Source organism: Lithobates pipiens, unplaced genomic scaffold, assembly GCF_037356315.1.
Source record: "Lithobates pipiens isolate NorthernLeopardFrog02 unplaced genomic scaffold, aLitPip1_a1.2 Scaffold_19, whole genome shotgun sequence".
Lineage (NCBI taxonomy): Eukaryota > Metazoa > Chordata > Amphibia > Anura > Ranidae > Lithobates > Lithobates pipiens.
In genome coordinates, this window is record NW_027507764.1 from 151,535,673 (window position 1) to 151,554,569 (window position 18,897).

At 43.6% G+C, this 18,897-nt stretch overlaps 1 protein-coding gene across 1 annotated transcript in view; it reads right to left on the minus strand.

The window, feature by feature from the left end:
- Positions 1-7,238: 7,238 nt before the first annotated feature.
- The window catches only part of EFHB (EF-hand domain family member B), a 65,208-nt gene continuing 53,549 nt past the window's right edge, over positions 7,239-18,897 (minus strand). The window contains exons 11-13 of the mRNA XM_077491402.1: positions 15,912-16,055; positions 9,161-9,342; positions 7,239-7,896 (exon numbers count right to left, since the gene is read on the minus strand). Of these exons, the coding sequence (XP_077347528.1) occupies positions 7,738-7,896; positions 9,161-9,342; positions 15,912-16,055 (485 nt within the window). The 3' untranslated portion in view covers positions 7,239-7,737. The remainder of the gene's footprint in view (positions 7,897-9,160; positions 9,343-15,911; positions 16,056-18,897) is intronic.

Genomic DNA, 18,897 nt, shown 5'->3' on the forward strand with positions numbered 1-18,897 from the left:
AAAATCAAAAAAGACAAAATAGAAATGGTTTGCTCAGATTTGTTTTGTGCTTGAGTCTTGATGTATAAACATTTCAAAGAAACTTACACTGACTACTCTTGCCTGATTTACCTTAAGTTTGCTCTACATAAAAATTATCAGAACCGTAAATGTAACAGCTGTCAGCGTGAATGAGTTGCACATTTTCTCAAAGTATTGACAAACAGTAAACAAGCTGCAGGGCTCTAGGAACAGCACATCATATGGAGCACAACATAAGTAAAGGCAACAAACACTGATGATTATTTCAGCTACCAGCATACTTGCTAATGTAGACAAAAACTCACCCAAGCTCTACCGCATGTTTATAGGATGATGAGCTGAATAACGGTGCTCAAGCCATTGTGTCCCATACACCAAAATTGCAAAAAGAATGTCGGCAACTCGATTGTTTCTTCTTAAATCTTTATTGAGCACAAACAGCAGTGCGACATCAAAATGCTAACATGTTTCGGCAAAAACCTTCCTCAAAGCATACTTGCTAGTACCATTACCTTACATGCACTGTAGTGGGGTTTCTCAATTATAGTACTTCATTTCCTTTAGCAAGTCGTGTTTTTAGGGGTTCCTTTAAGTGAGACAACTGAGACTGAGACCCTTCACCCTTCCCCATAGGAGGAGTTGTTTTTTTTTTTTTTACGAAGGTGAACCATCATCCATGTCTAAAGTCTTCTGTATTGTGAGGACCCCACCAACAGGAAGTTTCCATGCCACCAGAAAGGGACATGTACAGCAAATATGGACTCTCCTCCTCAGCATAAAGAATATAAAAGACTTGGGAGCTGGAACATCAAATGACCATGGATCCTGGTGAGTATTTTTGGCATTTAGAACTACGCGAAAGTTAGAGGGGGGCAAGCAGTGGGGATGCAAAGGGTAGGAGCAGGTTGTACAGAATTCAGTTTTAAGTAATCTATGGAATAACAATAAAGAAGATCTAAACCCAAAATTGATTAAATCAGGTTTTCTAAAGCACTGCATATCAAAACACTTGCCGTATTTTCACATATCGTTTTTTTTGTTTTGTTTTTTTTGTAAAAAAAATACTGCTTTCAGATTTTTTTCATCTCAGTGATACACATAAAAATATTGAAAACATCTTTGGAAATGACACCAACATGTTTAAGCCTATACTGAATTGAAGTTATTGGGTTTAGATCTACTTTAACTATAATGTAGCCATCACTGTGAATAAGCACATAATGTTTCACCATGACAGTTCAAATAGCCTTTTTTTTTTTCATCTTTTTTTTTCATCTCAATGCTGCATATAAAAATATTGTAAACATCTTTTGAAATGACTTTGTCATATTTAGGGAAATATGGCATTTAAGTTATTGAAAACATCTTTGGAAATGACATAAACATGTTTAAGCCTATACGGAATTTAAGTTATTTGGTTTAGAGCTACTTTAACTATAATGTAGCCACCACCATGAATAAGCACATAATGTTTCACCATGACAGTTTCAATAGCTGTTTTTTTTTTGGGGGGGGGGGGGGGGGGGTTCATTTATTTTTTTCATCTCAATGCTGCATATAAAATATTGGAAACATCTTTTGAAATTATATTGACATATTTAGGGCTATATGGCATTTAAGTTATTGAGTTTAAATGTCATGTAGCCACCACTAAGAGTAAGCCCATAATGTTTCACAGTGGCATCTTGAAGTGACATATTTCATGAAAACGAAACAGATGCACAAATTGCAAAAAACACAGCAACCAACCAAAATCATCTTTCTTTGTTCTACCTGTTTTTTGTGTTAGAGTGAACAAGTCTTGATCTTGGCAACAAATCAAAAGCAGCATATTTTCAAGTGCTTACAGGTAAAAAGGGACCGTTGATCTGATGTGGATAATTTTAACATCAGTCCAAGGTCAGAATGGGATTACCTTAGAAAACTTTTAAGATGGATTTTGTGTCAACTCGCATATGTGTGAGACATTGAAGTAACAACTAAAACAAGTGTTTTTAAGAGCCCATTCGAATTTCAAACATTGTATGCCAGATCCGTCAAAATGTTTTACAAACAGGTCAGAAGTAAACCCATTTAGGCAAGGTCATCTTACACCAACAATAATCCTTCTTTAGAGTCATTTATTAACCACTTAAGGACCGCCGTATTGCCAATGTACGTCAACACAATGGCACAGGCAGGCACAAGCACGTACATGTACGTGCCTGCCTTCCAGCGGGTGGGGGGTCCGATCGGACCCCCTCCCGCTGGATACGGCGGTCCGTTTCCCTCCGGGAGCGTTCCGTGATGAGGGGATGGCCGTTGGTTTTCGGCCACCCCCTCTGGATCGCTCCTGGCCAATGAGAAGCTTCCTCCTACTGTGTATTGTTTACACAGGAAGGAGGAAGTGATGTCATTCTCCTCGGGGCGGTCTTTTTGACTGGACTACGAGGAGAAGACACAAAGTAAGTGTGCACCAACACTACACTGACATGTAGGTACACACAGGCACACAAACCCCCCCCGATCCCCCCCCGATCGCCCCCCCGCCCCCCCCCCCCCCCAGTCACAGTGTCACTGATTGCAGTGATCATTTCTTTACTGATCACTGCATTCAGTGTCAGTTGTGACAGTAAAAACTATCAGGACAGTTAGTGTTAGGTCCAGGGTAGCCCCCTATCACCCCCCAATAAAGATTTAACCCCCTGATTGCCCCTAGAGTTAACCCTTTCACCCCCTTTTGCCAGTGTCACTAAGCGATCGTTTTTCTGATCGCTGCATTAGTGTCGCTACTGTCGCTAGGTAGCTAGTTATTTTTTTAGGTTCACCGCCAGGTTTTTATAGCGCTAGGTACCCCGATATACTACCCAATAATGGTTTTAACCCCCTGATTGCCGCTAGCTAACCCTTTCACCCCCTTTTGCCAGTGTCACTAAGCAATCATTTTTCTGATCGCTGCATCAGTGTCGCTAGTGTCGCTAGGTAGCTAGTTATTTTTTTAGGTTCACCGCCAGGTTTTTATAGCGCTAGGTACCCCGATATACTACCCAATTATGGTTTTAACCCCCTGATTGCCGCTAGTTAACCCTTTCACCCCCTTTTGCCAGTGTCACTAAGCGATCATTTTTCTGATCGCTGCATCAGTGTCGCTAGGTAGCTAGTTATTTTTTTAGGTTCACCGCCAGGTTTTTATAGCGCTAGGTACCCCGATATACTACCCAATTATGGTTTTAACCCCCTGATTGCCGCTAGTTAACCCTTTCACCCCCTTTTGCCAGTGTCACTAAGCGATCATTTTTCTGATCGCTGCATTAGTGTCGCTACTGTCGCTAGGTAGCTAGTTATTTTTTTAGGTTCACCGCCAGGTTTTTATAGCGCTAGGTACCCCCATATACTACCCAATTGCCCCTAGTTAACCCTTTCACCAGCGATCACAGTATAAGTGTCACTGGTGACGCTGGTTAGCCAGTTAGTTATTTAGGTTCCCCGTCAGGTTTTTATATAGCGCCAGGGACCCCCATATACTACCTAATAAAAATTTGAACCCCCTGATTGCCCCTAGTTAACCCTTTCACCACTGATCACCGTATAAGTGTTACGAGTGACTCTGGTTAGTTTGTTTTTTATAGCATCAGGGCACCCACCATTTATTACCCAATAAAGGTTTAACCCCCTGATCACCCGGCGGGTGATATCAATTAGGTTTTAGGGTCAGGGTCTGCATCGCCCCAGGCAGCGCTAGGTTAGTGCCAGTACCGCTAACACCCACGCGCAAAACATAAACCTCCCGTAGTGGTATAGAATCTGAACAGATCAATATCTGTTCTGATCAGATCTATACTAGCGTCCCCAGCAGTTTAGGGTTCCAAAAAAATGCATTGTTAGCGGGATCAGCCCAGATACCTGCTAGCACCTGCGTTTTGCCCCTCTGCCCAACCCACCCAAGTGCAGTATCGATCGATCACTGTCACTTACAAAACACTAAACACATAACTGCAGCGATCGCAGAGTCAGGCCTGATCCCTGCGATCGCTAACAGTTTTTTTGGTAGCATTTTATATTTAAATCCGGAAGTCAGTGCTTGGTTTTCGGGGGCCCGTACGTGGCTAGGCTCCCAAAAGTCCCCCACATGTGGTATCCCCATACTCGGGAGAAGCAGCAGAATTTATTTTGGGGTGTAATTTGACTTATGCCCATAGCATGTGTGAGCAATATATCATTTAGTGACAACTTTGTGCAAAAAAAAAAAGTTTGTAATATTCCCGCAACTTGTGGCAAAATATAAAATATTCCATGGACTCAACATGCCTCTCAGTAAATAGCTTGGGGTGTCTTATTTCCAAAATGGGGTCATTTTGGGGGGTTTTGTGCTATTTTGGCATTTTATGGCCTTCTAAACTGTGATAGGTAGTGAGGAGTAAAATCAAAAATTTACACCCTTAGAAATCCTGAAGGTGGTGATTGGTTTTCGGGGTGCCGTGCGCGACTAGACTCCCAAAAAGTCCCACACATGTGGTATCCCCATACTCGGGAGAAGTAGCGGAATATATTTTGGAGTGCAATTCCACATATAACCATGGCATGTGTGAGCAATATATCATTTAGTGACAACTTTTTGTAAATTTTTTATTTATTTTTTTGTCATTATTCAATCCCTTAGGACAAAAAAAATAAATATTCAATGGGCTCAACATACCCATCAGCAATTTCCTTGGGGTGTCTACTTTCCAAAATGGGGTCATTTGGGGGGGGGGGGTTGTACTGCCCTGCCATTTTAGCACCTCAAGAAATGAGATAGGCAGTCATAAATTAAAAGCTGTGTAAATTCCTGAAAATGTACTCTAGTTTGTAGACGCTATAACTTTTGCGCAAACCAAAAAATATACGCTTATTGACATTTTTTTTACTAAAGACATGTGGCTGAATAAATTTTGCCCTCAATGTATGACTAAAATTTAGTTTATTCAATTTTTCTTATAACAAAAAGAAGAAAATATCTTTTTTTTTTCAAAATTTTCGCTCTTTTTCCATTTATATCGCAAAAAAATAAAAATCGCAGAGGCAATCAAATACCATCAAAAGAAAGCTCTTTTTGTGGGAAGAAAAGGACGCAAATTTCGTTTGGGTGCAATATTGCATGACCGCGCAATTACCAGTTAAATCAGCGCAGTGCGAAATTCGAAAAAGACCTCTGGTCCTTAAGGTGTTTATTGGTCCGGGGCTGAAGTGGTTAAATCTGTGTAATTGACACTATATAAAATTAAACTTTTTGTGTGCAACTCACGATTATTCCCCTTGATTTTTCAGAAGACAAACCCATACACATATGTACATTTAACCCTAATTAGATGCACATTTAGTGCACCTTTGTCCAGACTATGGACATTAAACTATTTATATATTGTTAATAAGCAGTAAAAGACCTTTAAAACGGCCTTCACTCACCTTTCTAGCTGTTGGTACTGTGAAGAAATTCATTCCCAAAAAAAGCCTAAAACATTTCAACAAAAAACCCAAGTTCTGCCTTCATTTGGTTTTTAAAAGCTTAGAAACACCTTCCATGTATAATTTCTGTTTGCTAGGACACAAAATACAATTCCCTTTTCTCTCTTTTCAAGTGAAACTGTTGCTCCTTGCTTTCGTACTCCAATGCTCTGTGCTCGATTAGAGGAGTAAAAGCCACAACCTTTAGCACAAGTGACTTGATCTGATCAGTTTTGTAAGGATACTGAATTCCCTAAGCAGTTTGGTAAAAATCTGGTGCCTACTGGACTGTCTGGCAGTCATATTTAGTTATATATTACTGTTCCTTCATTTGAGCTTTAACTCTTCTTTAAAAAAACACTGCTAGAACTGTTTAAAGTAGAACTCTAGGCAATTTTAACCCCTCTCCATCCTATTCAAAAGTAAAATCGTTTTGTCTTTAGTTATACTAATGTGAGCAGCTCTTAATTGTCAGAGAGCTGCTTATTCTTTGGAGTATGTATGGAATTTTTAGGCTGTGCTCCACTCCCACACAAGTATTAAGTGTTGTATATGTGTCACAGTCAAAGTCAAAGGCTTACACAGTGTAGTGATACTTTTTGACATTTTGAAGAATTGTAATTTGTTTGATGTAATTGACCTTTCATTTATATGCTTTCACGTTAACTATTTTATATTAACTGTTTATTTTAGTGTACTATAAGTACTTGTTTACTGCTGAGGTAAAGCTTGACCAAACATAAGGGCCGGTTCACACTGCGGGCGATGCGAGGCGACACGACTTGCCTCGCCGCGATCTGACAAGTCGCCCCCGTTCTGTACAATGGAACCGTTCTGAGAGGAGCGACTCGAGTCGCTCCGACTCAGAAAAAAGGTTCCGGTACTACTTTTGGGCGACCTCGGGGCGACTTGCATTGACTTCTATACAGAAGTCATTTGCAAGTCGCCGATGAGGTCGCGGCAGGTCGCGGCGAGGCAAGTCGGTGTCGCCTCGCATCGCCCGCAGTGTGAACCGGCCCTAACGCTGAGTTTTCCTATTACACACACTTTACCAAAACAAAAACTGCAGTCCCTCTCAAAGCTACCCCTGGAGCTCACAATAAAAAAAAAAATATGTGTGTAGCTGTTCTCACCAAAAAAAAAAATGACCAAATAATGACAACCAGTTTCTTGCATCTTTACAAGCGTCGGCATCTCTACTGAGTAAATTCCTGCCCATGTCACAATCCCTCCCTGGAGGCCCACACTAAACCGAATATGGAAGTAGAATACAGAATCTGGCTAAACATATTGCATAACAGATTCTGTTTTCTGTCTTCTTCAGGTGGATTTTTACAGGCAGCCACCACTGAGCGCCAGCATCATGTTCCGTGGTAAGGCCAAAGGGAGGAATGAGCTGGGAGGACTTACAGAGTCCTGTTTGGTCAGTGTCACTCCCTAGAGGCCCACATAGCTTACAGTAGACAGAGACCCACGGATGAGAGCTATGTGCATGATATATGAAATATAATTGCATATTTTATGACACAGTTCTCACCCTCTGGAGCTCTGTCACAGCTCTTGTTAGGGCATGCAGCCCAGCGACCCCAACCCACCGGATAAATGCCCTGTGTGTCCTATGGCCAGTCCGGGCCTGATCAAAATGGTGCAGTATTCCCCCAATAACCTAGTATCAAATAAAACCAAACGTTTAAAAAAAATCACACAATTCAAATCCTCAAAATTAATGTGCAGATATAAATAAATAATAATACTACAATGTATGTAATGTTTAATCAATGTGATAAAATTCAGTTGCAAAAATCCTATATAACGGTCCAGTAAACTCTTTCAGTGCACTACATGTGATAGAGTTCAACCACAAAATCCTATACAGCAATTGAATAAATACATGAATAAACACAGGCATAAATTATCCGTAATAAATCCTCTTTTAGCATAAAAATAATCTCCACCCTAATCAGAAAAACAATTTTCATTGATCCCGCATCCACCAACACAGTGCTCTAAAGGATGTACTCTCACCTTCTCAGATGGACCTCACCAGAAAAAGGAAGTCTAAATATTAACAGGTTCATCAAATATTTTCCTCTGTTACCTATTTATTGAAATATTTTTTAATTACAGTTTGCCACACTGATTATAAACTTATGAATTATCATTGAAAATATTCATATTTTCAAATAAGGCATACAAAAAATAAAGATAGACTGTTTATTTTAGCATATTACCATCTGGATGATAGATTGAAATTTAGGAAAGTAAAAGGTTTGTGCGCATGTCATCTAGAACACTCTTTATTGTCTCAATGGACACTTCTCCTTTTGGATGTATCTTTGTAGCCATGTCCCATAGCGTTTCAAAGTGATTATCTGGAATATGAACACCTATGTTGCGTAGTATCTGTGCAATCTGGAAAAAAAAGAATATTTCAGATAGTTACAATTTTCATTTATTCTTGGCCTATACCTGGGCTGAACTCAGGAGCAAACCCTTTCAAAGTAATATAACTTAATAACCTTAATAACCTAGTTAGAGCGATATCTTAACCAACAACAAAATACTGTATAGTAGTGTGTAGTGAAACATCTGCCCATTGCTAGTGTTGGGACTAGCAGCACTTTTCTCAGGTGACGATAATAAAAGAATACAGAATTTCACATTGCAGAGTGTATGTTAACTTAGCTTAGCGAATAAAATGAAGCTGTGCTCACTTCAATTATCTAATTATGTGCAAGTCCAAATGATTATTTTGTTTTTTTAATTTCCCTTGCACCGGATTGGGTGAAGAGCATAATCTAATATTATTCTCTAAAATTAATATTTACTTGCTTTGTAACATTCGCTAATTTAAGAATTCAGCTTCAATGTGTAGATATGGAGAATGGGCAGAAAGAAGTGGATTAACTTGTATCCCCCAAAAAAGGAAACAAAAGAAATCCTGTCACATGTTTTTTTCCAATATGTTGAAAGATCTGTGTATGATAAAAACGTCATACACACAGAAGCATTTTTTGCTCTCTAGTTTTTGTTATCTTTCTTATAAAACATTAGAGTTATCTATACAGGTAGTTCATGTTTTGTAGTGCAGCAAATTTTCCCTTTGTGACCCCACCATCTAACTTTCAGTTCTTTCATATCAAGAGCATAAGTTCTTTCACACGGGCTGTCCGATCATGTCCGTCTGTCAGTTTTGTCAGGCGGACCTGATTGGACTCTCCATTCACCCCTATGGAGCGGCGGATTTCAGCGATGACAAGCCCTCTGACGTTTGCCGCTATCTGATCCATTTTCCATTCAACTGGCGGTCCATTTTCACCTGATTTCCCTATTGGGGAGTGAGGGGCTGTGTCCATCTCTGCTCTACACAATAAGGGGAGACAGACCTGTCATCCGCCTGCTCAGCGGGGATCAGCGGAGTGATCCCCCACTGAGCAACCAGATTCCATCCAATGGAGGTGCTCGTGTGAAAAGAGCCTAACAATGGCATTCAAAATTGAGTTCATGTTGCTTCTAATTTCACAATGTGCCATTGTATCTTGGTATATAACCAAGCAATCAGACCTATATCTTCCAAGCACCTGTCCCTGCCAACAATATTTGGATTGGAATGCTTGGTTAGGTTTGGTTGACTACTATATCTATAAATGTGTTTCTTCCTTGCTTTGTACTTTACCTCTTCCTTGGGACGAGATTTAAAAATGTCACGTTCATAGACCATGTTCTGTGTGAAGATAGATGGACAAAGTAGTCCAAAGGCATTAGATTCATCTCCATAGTTGTTTCTGTCACTAATTCTGCGTAACCGAGGAGGAGCAATATCTGTTCGAATGGTAGGAATACCGTAGGTCCTATAATCTATATTAAAATATAAAAGTTAAGAGTCAGAAAATGGATGTACTGAGCAATTTTATGACAAATGTTTTATAAATAAGGTGATCAGACAAGGCTAGCTAGACAATAATTGCCGGATGTCTTTAGGTAATTTTAGAAAGACCTTGTATGCAGGGTATTAAACAAGGGAAATCCTAATATCACATATGGCATACTCTTATGCAGCGCACACACGATCAGACATTCTGACAACAAAATCCATGGGATTTTTTCCAATGGATGTTGGCTCAAACTTGTCTTGCGTAGACAAAGTCACACAACGTTGTCGGAAATTCCGAATGTCAAGAACGCAGTGACGTATGACGAGCCGAGAAAATTGAAGTTCAATAGCCAGTGCGGCTCTTCTGCTTAATTCGGGCATGCGTAGAACTTTGTGCATCGGAATTGTGTACACACGATCGGGAATTTCCGACAACGGATTTTGTCGTCTGAAAATTTGAGATCCAGATCTCAAATTTTGTGTGTCGGAACTTCCGATGGAAAATGTTGAATGGAGCCTACACAAGGTTAGAATTTCCGACAAAAAGCTCCCATCGAAGATTTTCCGTTGGAAAATCCGACCGTGTGTACACGGCATAACAGGAACAGAGGAAATAGACAAACAAAACATAAGGGACAGGGACACTGGAATATAAAGCAATATAAACAGAAGGGAACATAACTTCAGAAACAGTTGACATTGATAATTATAAAGGTATTAAATGAGAATATATTGCAGTTTATCACTCCTTATATCGGTAGTAATCCTCAAAAAAAATTATTTTTAAATTCACCAATTCTTATATGTGGTGGCTGCAATTAGTATTTTTTTTAGGCTTCATGCACAGTGGATGATTTGTTATCTCTCCTAGACGCCTTTTGTCCTGGCAGCAGCATTTTGGCAGAAAAGATGCTTGATGCTTGTAAACAAATGTAATATTAATGTATTATGGCCATTGAAATGAATTAATGCTCAAGTACTAAACATGCATTTAGACACATTTAGATGTGTTTATATGCCTCAAGAATTTTATTTTTTTCTTCCAAAATGCCACTGCTTACAGACACCCTGGCTGTGGGTTTTTTCCGCCTCTAAATGCCCCTGCCTTTGAACTTCTTTAAATGCCTATTTGTGCATGGACATGTAGACCAACATGCAGAGGTGCTAAAGGCAGAAAAAAAGCACCAGATGTTAAAAACGTCTGGTGTGCATGAGGCCTTAGCTTTATCTGGTGATCCAGCCAGTACACCTGTTATTTTTTAACTTACTTTACCAGACCATAACAACATGAAGCTGAATTACTTCATCCAGAATGAGGACACCCTAATACAGGAAGCATGTTACTGGCTGAACTACTAGTTGAAATAAAAGAAAAAAGCCAAAATAGAAAACGAATGCAGCCATCTGAGCATTTGTAAGCTGCAATATATAATATTTATGTTTTTGGGTTTAATGCCACTTTAAAGCTGATCAGACCGACTCTGCATTGTTCTGGGTGTGAGACGGGAAGTCTATGTCTTACAACTGAAACCCAGCACAGAAGATACCTACAGTTCATACAGTGCTTAGAGCCAGCACTTAGTGAAGGAAATAGTTAGTTTGGAACAGCATGAGCCAACAAACTATTTAGAGTCACAAAAACCCTGGTAATCAGCTTTAAATGCTGCATTAGTTTTCTTTTCCAGGCTTCTTTTTTTTTCTTTCTTTTCAACCTGGTAATCCTGCTAGGAACATACCATATTTATCGTTGTATAACACGCACTTTTTTCCCCTTAAAATCAGGGGGAAATCGTGGGTGCGTGTTATATGCCGATCCCTGCTGTCTCTATGGGAAGTTGGAGTCGAGCGTAGCTGAATTACACAGAGCCGCAATCTCCTGCGCTCCATCATGCACAGCCACGCCTTTTGGCCCATTGGGTCACTGTTCTGTCTATCATATGAGCAGGGCCAAGAGCTGCAGATGGGCACTGAACAGGCTGCATTGTTGGTCACTTTATAGGCTGCAGATGGGCACTGAACAGGCTGCATTGTTGGTCTATTTATAGGCTGCAGATGGGCACTGAAAAGGCTGCATTGTTGGGCAATTTAATGGCTGCAATTGGGCACTGAGCATGGTGCATTGATGGGCAATTTAAAGGCTGCAGATAGGCACTGAGCAGGGTGCATTGATGAGCTGTGACCCTAATTTTGCTTTAAAGTTCTTTATTTAAAATGTAATTTTTTTCCTTAAACTTCCCTCCTAAAAAAACGGTACTTCCTGTCTTTGGATGGCAACACTCAACGTGTTGTATCTGTGGATTTGACGCGTTGTCACCTTGGGACACATATTAGGACTACAGAAAACCTCCATTCACCATTCATCTCAATAACATAGGGAAAGGTAAATTGGGCAGGACTGATATCACTGCATGAGATAACACTACAAAGTGCACAGAAAATTATCCGCTCACTTGATTTCTGACAAGATCAACGTTTTTGGATTTTTCTTCTTGCACCTACTGCACAGATATTACAAAACACATTCAATGTTTATCTTTAACAGACCAATAAGAGATGTTCATTGTAAGGCCGCGTACACACGGGCGGACTGTTCGCCCAACCTTGTCCGCTGAACAGTGTTTGGGCGGACAGTCCGCTCGTGTGTGGGCTTTCAGCGGACAGTTTCAGCGGACAGTTGGACGGACAAAGTCTTTCGGAAATTCCGAAAAACTGTCCGCTGAAACTGTGTTTGAGCGAACAGTCCGCCCGTGTGTGGGCCTGTCCGCTGTACTTTCGAAATGAGCGGACTGTTCCCGCTCGGAAAGTCCGCCCATTTCGAGCGCGTGTACAGGTAGGCGGGGCCCGCGAAGGAGACGTCGCGGGCTCCGCCGCCTGGAATGGGCTTAAAGGGGAACGAACCCCAACGCCGAAAAAAATCGGCGTGGGGGTTCCCCCCAAGTCCAGACCAGACCCTTGTCCGAGCACGCTACCCGGCCGGCCAGGAAAGGGGGGCGAGCGAGCGCGCCCCCCCTCCTGAGCCGTACCAGGCCGCGTGCCCTCAACATGGGGGGTGCCTTGGGGAAGGGGGGGCCGCGCGGCCCCCCCACCCCAAAGCACCTTGTCCCCATGTTGATGAGGACAAGGGCCTCTTCCCGACAACCCTGGCCGTTGGTTGTCGGGGTCTGCGGGCGGGGGGCTTATCGGAATCCGGGAGCCCCCTTTAAGAAGGGGGCCCCCGGATACCGGCCCCCCACCCTATGTGAATGAGTATGGGGTACAATGTACCCCTACCCATTCACCTGTGAAATAAAGTACAAAAAAAAACACAACACATGGAAAAAGTATTTTATTGCACAGCTCCGGGGGTCTTCCGTCTTCGGGGGTCTTCTCGCCGGACTCCTCCGCTATGTGTGTGTAGCTCTTTTACTAGCGGAGGAGTCCGGCTTTCTTCCTCCCCGCCGCCGGCCTCTTCTCCCGACTTCGGGGGTCTTGTCCCCCTCTTCGGTTCTTCTGCCGGGCCACCGCGCCTGGTCCGGTGGCCCGGTCTTCTGTCGCCGTCTTCCGTTCTTCTGTCGCCGCCTTCGGTTCTTCTGCCGGGCCACCGCGCCTTCTTGTAGCTCTTTTACAGGCGGTGGCCCGGTCTTCTGTCGCCGCCGCTGTCGTCGTCGTCGCCGCCGCCGCTGCCGCCGCCTTCCGTTCTTGTTCTTCTTCTTGTTCTTCTTCTTCTTCTCCTGGAGATGTTGACTCGACGAGCTCTCCGGCCGGAATGCCAGAGCCGCGCTGTGCGGTCACTTATATAGTGACAATGGGGCGGTGTCACATGGTATATGTCACATGGGTTGGTCACATGGTGACCCCGCCCCCTTACGATGTCATAGTCCCCATGTGACATCAACCCATGTGACCAACCCATGTGACATATACCATGTGACACCGCCCCATTGTCACTATATAAGTGGCAGCGGAGCGTGTCCCTGGCATTCCGGCCGGAGAGCTCGTCGAGTCAACATCTCCAGGAGAAGAACAAGAAGAAGAACCAGAAGAAGAACAAGAACGGAAGGCGGCGGCGGCGACGACGACAGCGGCGGCGACAGAAGACCGGGCCACCGCCTGTAAAAGAGCTACAAGAAGGCGCGGTGGCCCGGCAGAAGAACCGAAGGCGGCGACAGAAGAACGGAAGACGGCGACAGAAGACCGGGCCACCGGACCAGGCGCGGTGGCCCGGCAGAAGAACCCGAAGAGGGGGACAAGACCCCCGAAGTCGGGAGAAGAGGCCGGCGGCGGGGAGGAAGAAAGCCGGACTCCTCCGCTAGTAAAAGAGCTACACACACATAGCGGAGGAGTCCGGCGAGAAGACCCCCGAAGACGGAAGACCCCCGGAGCTGTGCAATAAAATACTTTTTCCATGTGTTGTGTTTTTTTTTGTACTTTATTTCACAGGTGAATGGGTAGGGGTACATTGTACCCCATACTCATTCACATAGGGTGGGGGGCCGGTATCCGGGGGCCCCCTTCTTAAAGGGGGCTCCCGGATTCCGATAAGCCCCCCGCCCGCAGACCCCGACAACCAACGGCCAGGGTTGTCGGGAAGAGGCCCTTGTCCTCATCAACATGGGGACAAGGTGCTTTGGGGTGGGGGGGCCGCGCGGCCCCCCCTTCCCCAAGGCACCCCCCATGTTGAGGGCACGCGGCCTGGTACGGCTCAGGAGGGGGGGCGCGCTCGCTCGCCCCCCTTTCCTGGCCGGCCGGGTAGCGTGCTCGGACAAGGGTCTGGTCTGGACTTGGGGGGAACCCCCACGCCGATTTTTTTCGGCGTTGGGGTTCCCCTTTAAGCCCATTCCAGGCGGCGGAGCCCGCGACGTCTCCCTCGCGGGCCCCGCCTACCTGTACACGCGCTCGAAATGGGTGGATTTGCCTCCTCCTTACGTGGGCGAGTCCGTTCATTTCAAAAGTTGAGCGAACTGTTTGCCCAACCTTGTTCGTCAAACAGTCCGCTCGTGTGTGGGCAAGTCCGCTCATGCAAATTTTGAGCGGACTGTTTGCCGAAACTGTTTGACGAACAAGGTTGGGCAAACAGTCCGCGCGTGTGTACGCGGCCTTAGTGTTTAAATACATTTTAGGAAGTAGAAAAATATTTCTGAAATATTTCCCAAGCTACATCAATACTAGAAGGCTGTCATGGATACCCTTAATAGGGTGTTTCAGACTACAATGTCTCTTGATCCTAAATACTGTCTATTAGGTATTCTCAGTGACCTAGTACCAGCGGAGCCCACAAGGGTGTCATTTAATCGTGCTCTCTTCCAGGCCCGGAAAATACTCCTTTTGCTATGGAAGTCACCTGAATCCCCATTTGTGTCCCATATGGGACATACCCTTATCTTTCAAAAATATGTTTACCAACATAGGGGTTGTCTGGGAAAGTTTGAAAGATTGTGGGTGCCATGGTTGGACACCCCCAGGCTCAGTCCACGTGAACTGGTACAGCTGCGGCTACTGCAATGCCAAGGTTGACCAGTGTCTAACCTGTTGGGTTGCAGTGATCTCAATTTCAATGGGTGTGTATGCTAATGTTTATTGCTATGCTTTCAGCATGCTTATCAGTGGATATCCATTCTATGCCTTTGTACGTTCAGATATTTTACCTGCTTTGTCATATATTTGACCGATGGTGTATGTTCAGCTGTTGTTGACAGTGATTTCATGATGCCTGATTGTATCTGTTTAATTACAATTTAATACAGTACCGGTTTGATTCGAAAAAAGAAAAATATTTCTGATGCATCTGTTCAATACCAATAGGGCCTATTTACACCAGATATTGTAGGACTGCATTGAGCAGTTATTCCAGCGCAGTACCACCACAAGACAAGGTAAGACAAGGGAAAATGCCTTGTCTCCTACCTGGCCAGTTCACACTACTATGTTGCCGTGGTGTTCACTGAAAGAAAGTACAGCATGAAGTACTTTTTTCACCACGACACAGTGTGAGGTATCCCACAACCTCATACAATGCTGCAGCCAATAGAACTAAATAAAATGTCACTATGCAAAATTTCCATAAGGACCAGCCACTGGTGTGAACTAGCACATAGGCCCCCTTCACATTGACTGTGGCTTTGAAATTTTGCAACTTCACCTGAAATCCACATGTCAGAGTGACTTTGGGTGCGACTTGGAAGACATCTGTGTGACTTCATGCACATATATCTATGCAAGCCGCACCAGAAATCTCCAAAACTAGTGCAGGAACTACTTTTTCAAATCGGTGTGGCACCAATTTGAACAGAGCGATTGCAGACTGTCAAATCGCATGACACGTTGCTCCAATGTGAACATGGGGTTTAGACTGATTTACTGTGAATACATAATCATGTGTGGACAAAATAAGTAAACTGGAGTTTGCTTTTTAAAATGATTGGATAAATAATGTGAATAGTCACACAAATCACTGTATGACGATTCTGTATGACGATTCCCAGCTTCTTTTATTAAATCTGCCTCTTTATATACATTTTTCTTTATTCTAACTGTAGAAAAAAAACACAGTATCAGTACACAATATTCCACTTACAAATAGAACTTGGAAGAGCACCAATCCTAGAAGACGATGTTTCATAAATGTCTGGTGTCTGGTTTCCTTTTATTAGCGTTTTTGTTGTCTTTTCAGATCCCCCTTCTTCTTTCAAAACAATCTCTTCAGGTTTCAACAGACATTCTGAAGGGAAAGCAGATTTTTCCAAAAATTAATCTGCTTAACTCATATAACACAGACATACAATATACTGTAAATGTAGCCAAAAGACAAGTAATTTTGTTTTATGAACACAGCCAAACCTAAAGGACCTATATGTTATCTAATGGCCGGTTCACTGCAAATCTGTGTGATTCCAATGTGGCTCAATGAGGAAGAATTATTAAAACCGGTGCAAGCAAAATCAAATGCAGCTCTGCACAGAAACCAATCAGCTTCCAGGTTTTACTGGCAAAGCTAAATTAATCAAGCTGAAGTTATAACCTGATTGGCTACCATGCACAGCTGCCCCAGATTCCGAGTGCTTGGGTATTAGTAAATCTCCCCGACTGTGACTCTATATACAGAAGCCATAAAAATTAGCGAAGAGAAGGAGAACCTCCGGAGACTTTACCACTCTATGCTAATGTTTGCGGCTTCTGTATATGTACCTACTATGTGACCAGCTTGCACAACATTCCTATATCATACAAATAAGAGCATCCACATATATTTATATGTGACCTCACTCCACCTTTTATAATACATGACACCATTTTGAGTGCTATATTTTCGCACATAACCCTGTTGCCGTTAAAGTACACAAAATATCCTTTGACCTTGCCAAAACTACAGGAAAATTAAGTCAAAAAATGAAAAAACGAATGCATCCACATCTAGGGACTGAATTTAAGTATGTTTCATTGCTCATACTAAAAGTTTGTGAACACTGTCTGGGATTTCCTCCAATGAACCTGAATGTAGCGAAACACAAAGAAATTCCTGCATGATACAACTATATGAAACAAACACAGCAAAAACAATTAAAACAGAGAGAAGGTCAAAAGATAAGTATGGCCAAAGCTTGTTTGGTCATACTTCTCTTCTGGGTCACATGAGTGCACTTACTTGTGCTAAAGCCTTCTGCTGGCTGACATCACAGAGCCAGTCCAGGCTCAGCAAGGATCCCAACAATAATGTTGGGATCAACCTAGATGCCTGACCAGCAGCTAGCTGAGAGCCTGAATTAGCAAATCCCACCCCCTCCACAGCATGGCATACCAGTGGGGAACTGGAGGGAAGTGAAGAACTTCTTAGGCTTAGAGCCGGCGGGGTACAGCTGCAGCATCAGATTGATGCTGCAACCATTTAGATCAGGCATGTCCAAAGTCCGGCCCGCGGGCCAATCGCGGCCCGCGGTCCGGTTTTGAACGGCCCGCCTGGTAATCTAAACATATATATCTTTTGTGGCCCCCGACGATCTCCCAGCGCCGGGGCCACAAAAGATATATAGTCTGGCTGCATTGGAGATAGGAGGCTGTACGAGCGCTGTGCACACAGGAGTATTTCCTGTTTACACTGCAGCCTCTGTAATAGGAAGTCCCATCTCCGCCATTGGACGACTGTTCTGTCCATCAAAGGAGGCGGGACTTTCTCTTAAAGAGGCCGCTGTGAAAACAGGAGATTCTCCTGTTCTTTGGCGCTCATCCAGCCCCCTCCATGTCCCCTCCAAGGCTGCACTGATGGCAATGGTAAATACATTCCTGGCTAATAGTGAGTGAAATCCTGGCAATGGTGGCTGCATTCCTGGCAATAGTAAGTGAAATCCTGGCAATGGTGGGTGCATTTCTAGCAATAGTATGTGAAATCCTGGCAATGGTGGCTGCATTCCTGGCAATAGTAAGTGAAATCCTGGCTAATGGTGGCTGCATTCCTGGCAATAGTATGTGAAATCCTGGCAATGGTGGCTGCATTCCTGGCAATAGTGAGTGAAATCCTGGCAATGGTGGCTGCATTCCTGGCAATAGTATGTGAAATCCTGGCTAATGGTGGCTGCATTTCTGGCAATAGTATGTGAAATACTGGCTAATGGTGGCTGCATTCCTGGCAATAGTGAGTGAAATCCTGGCAATGGTGGCTGCATTTCTGGCAATAGTATGTGAAATCCTGGCAATGGTGGCTGCATTCCTGGCAATAGTGAGTGAAATCCTGGCAATGGTGGGTGCTTTCCTGGCAATAGTAAGTGAAATCCTGGCAATGGTGGCTGCATTCCTGGCAATAGTATGTGAAATCCTGGCAATGGTGGCTGCATTCCTGGCAATAGTGAGTGAAATCCTGGCAATGGTGGCTGCATTCCTGGCAATAGTATGTGAAATCCTGGCTAATGGTGGCTGCGTTCCTGGCAATAGTGAGTGAAATCCTGGCAATGGTGGCTGCATTCCTGGCAACAGTGAGTGAAATCCTGGCAATGGTGGCTGCATTTCTGGCAATAGTATGTGAAATCCTGGCAATGGTGGCTGCATTCCTGGCAATAGTGAGTGAAATCCTGGCAATGGTGGGTGCATTCCTGGCAATAGTGAGTGAAATCCTGGCAATGGTGGCTGCATTTCTGGCAATAGTATGTGAAATCCTGGCAATGGTGGCTGCATTCCTGGCAATAGTGAGTGAAATCCTGGCAATGGTGGGTGCTTTCCTGGCAATAGTAAGTGAAATCCTGGCAATGGTGGCTGCATTCCTGGCAATAGTATGTGAAATCCTGGCAATGGTGGCTGCATTCCTGGCAATAGTGAGTGAAATCCTGGCAATGGTGGCTGCATTCCTGGCAATAGTATGTGAAATCCTGGCTAATGGTGGCTGCATTCCTGGCAATAGTGAGTGAAATCCTGGCAATGGTGGCTGCATTCCTGGCAACAGTGAGTGAAATCCTGGCAATGGTGGCTGCATTTCTGGCAATAGTATGTGAAATCCTGGCAATGGTGGCTGCATTCCTGGCAATAGTGAGTGAAATCCTGGCAATGGTGGGTGCATTCCTGGCAATAGTATGTGA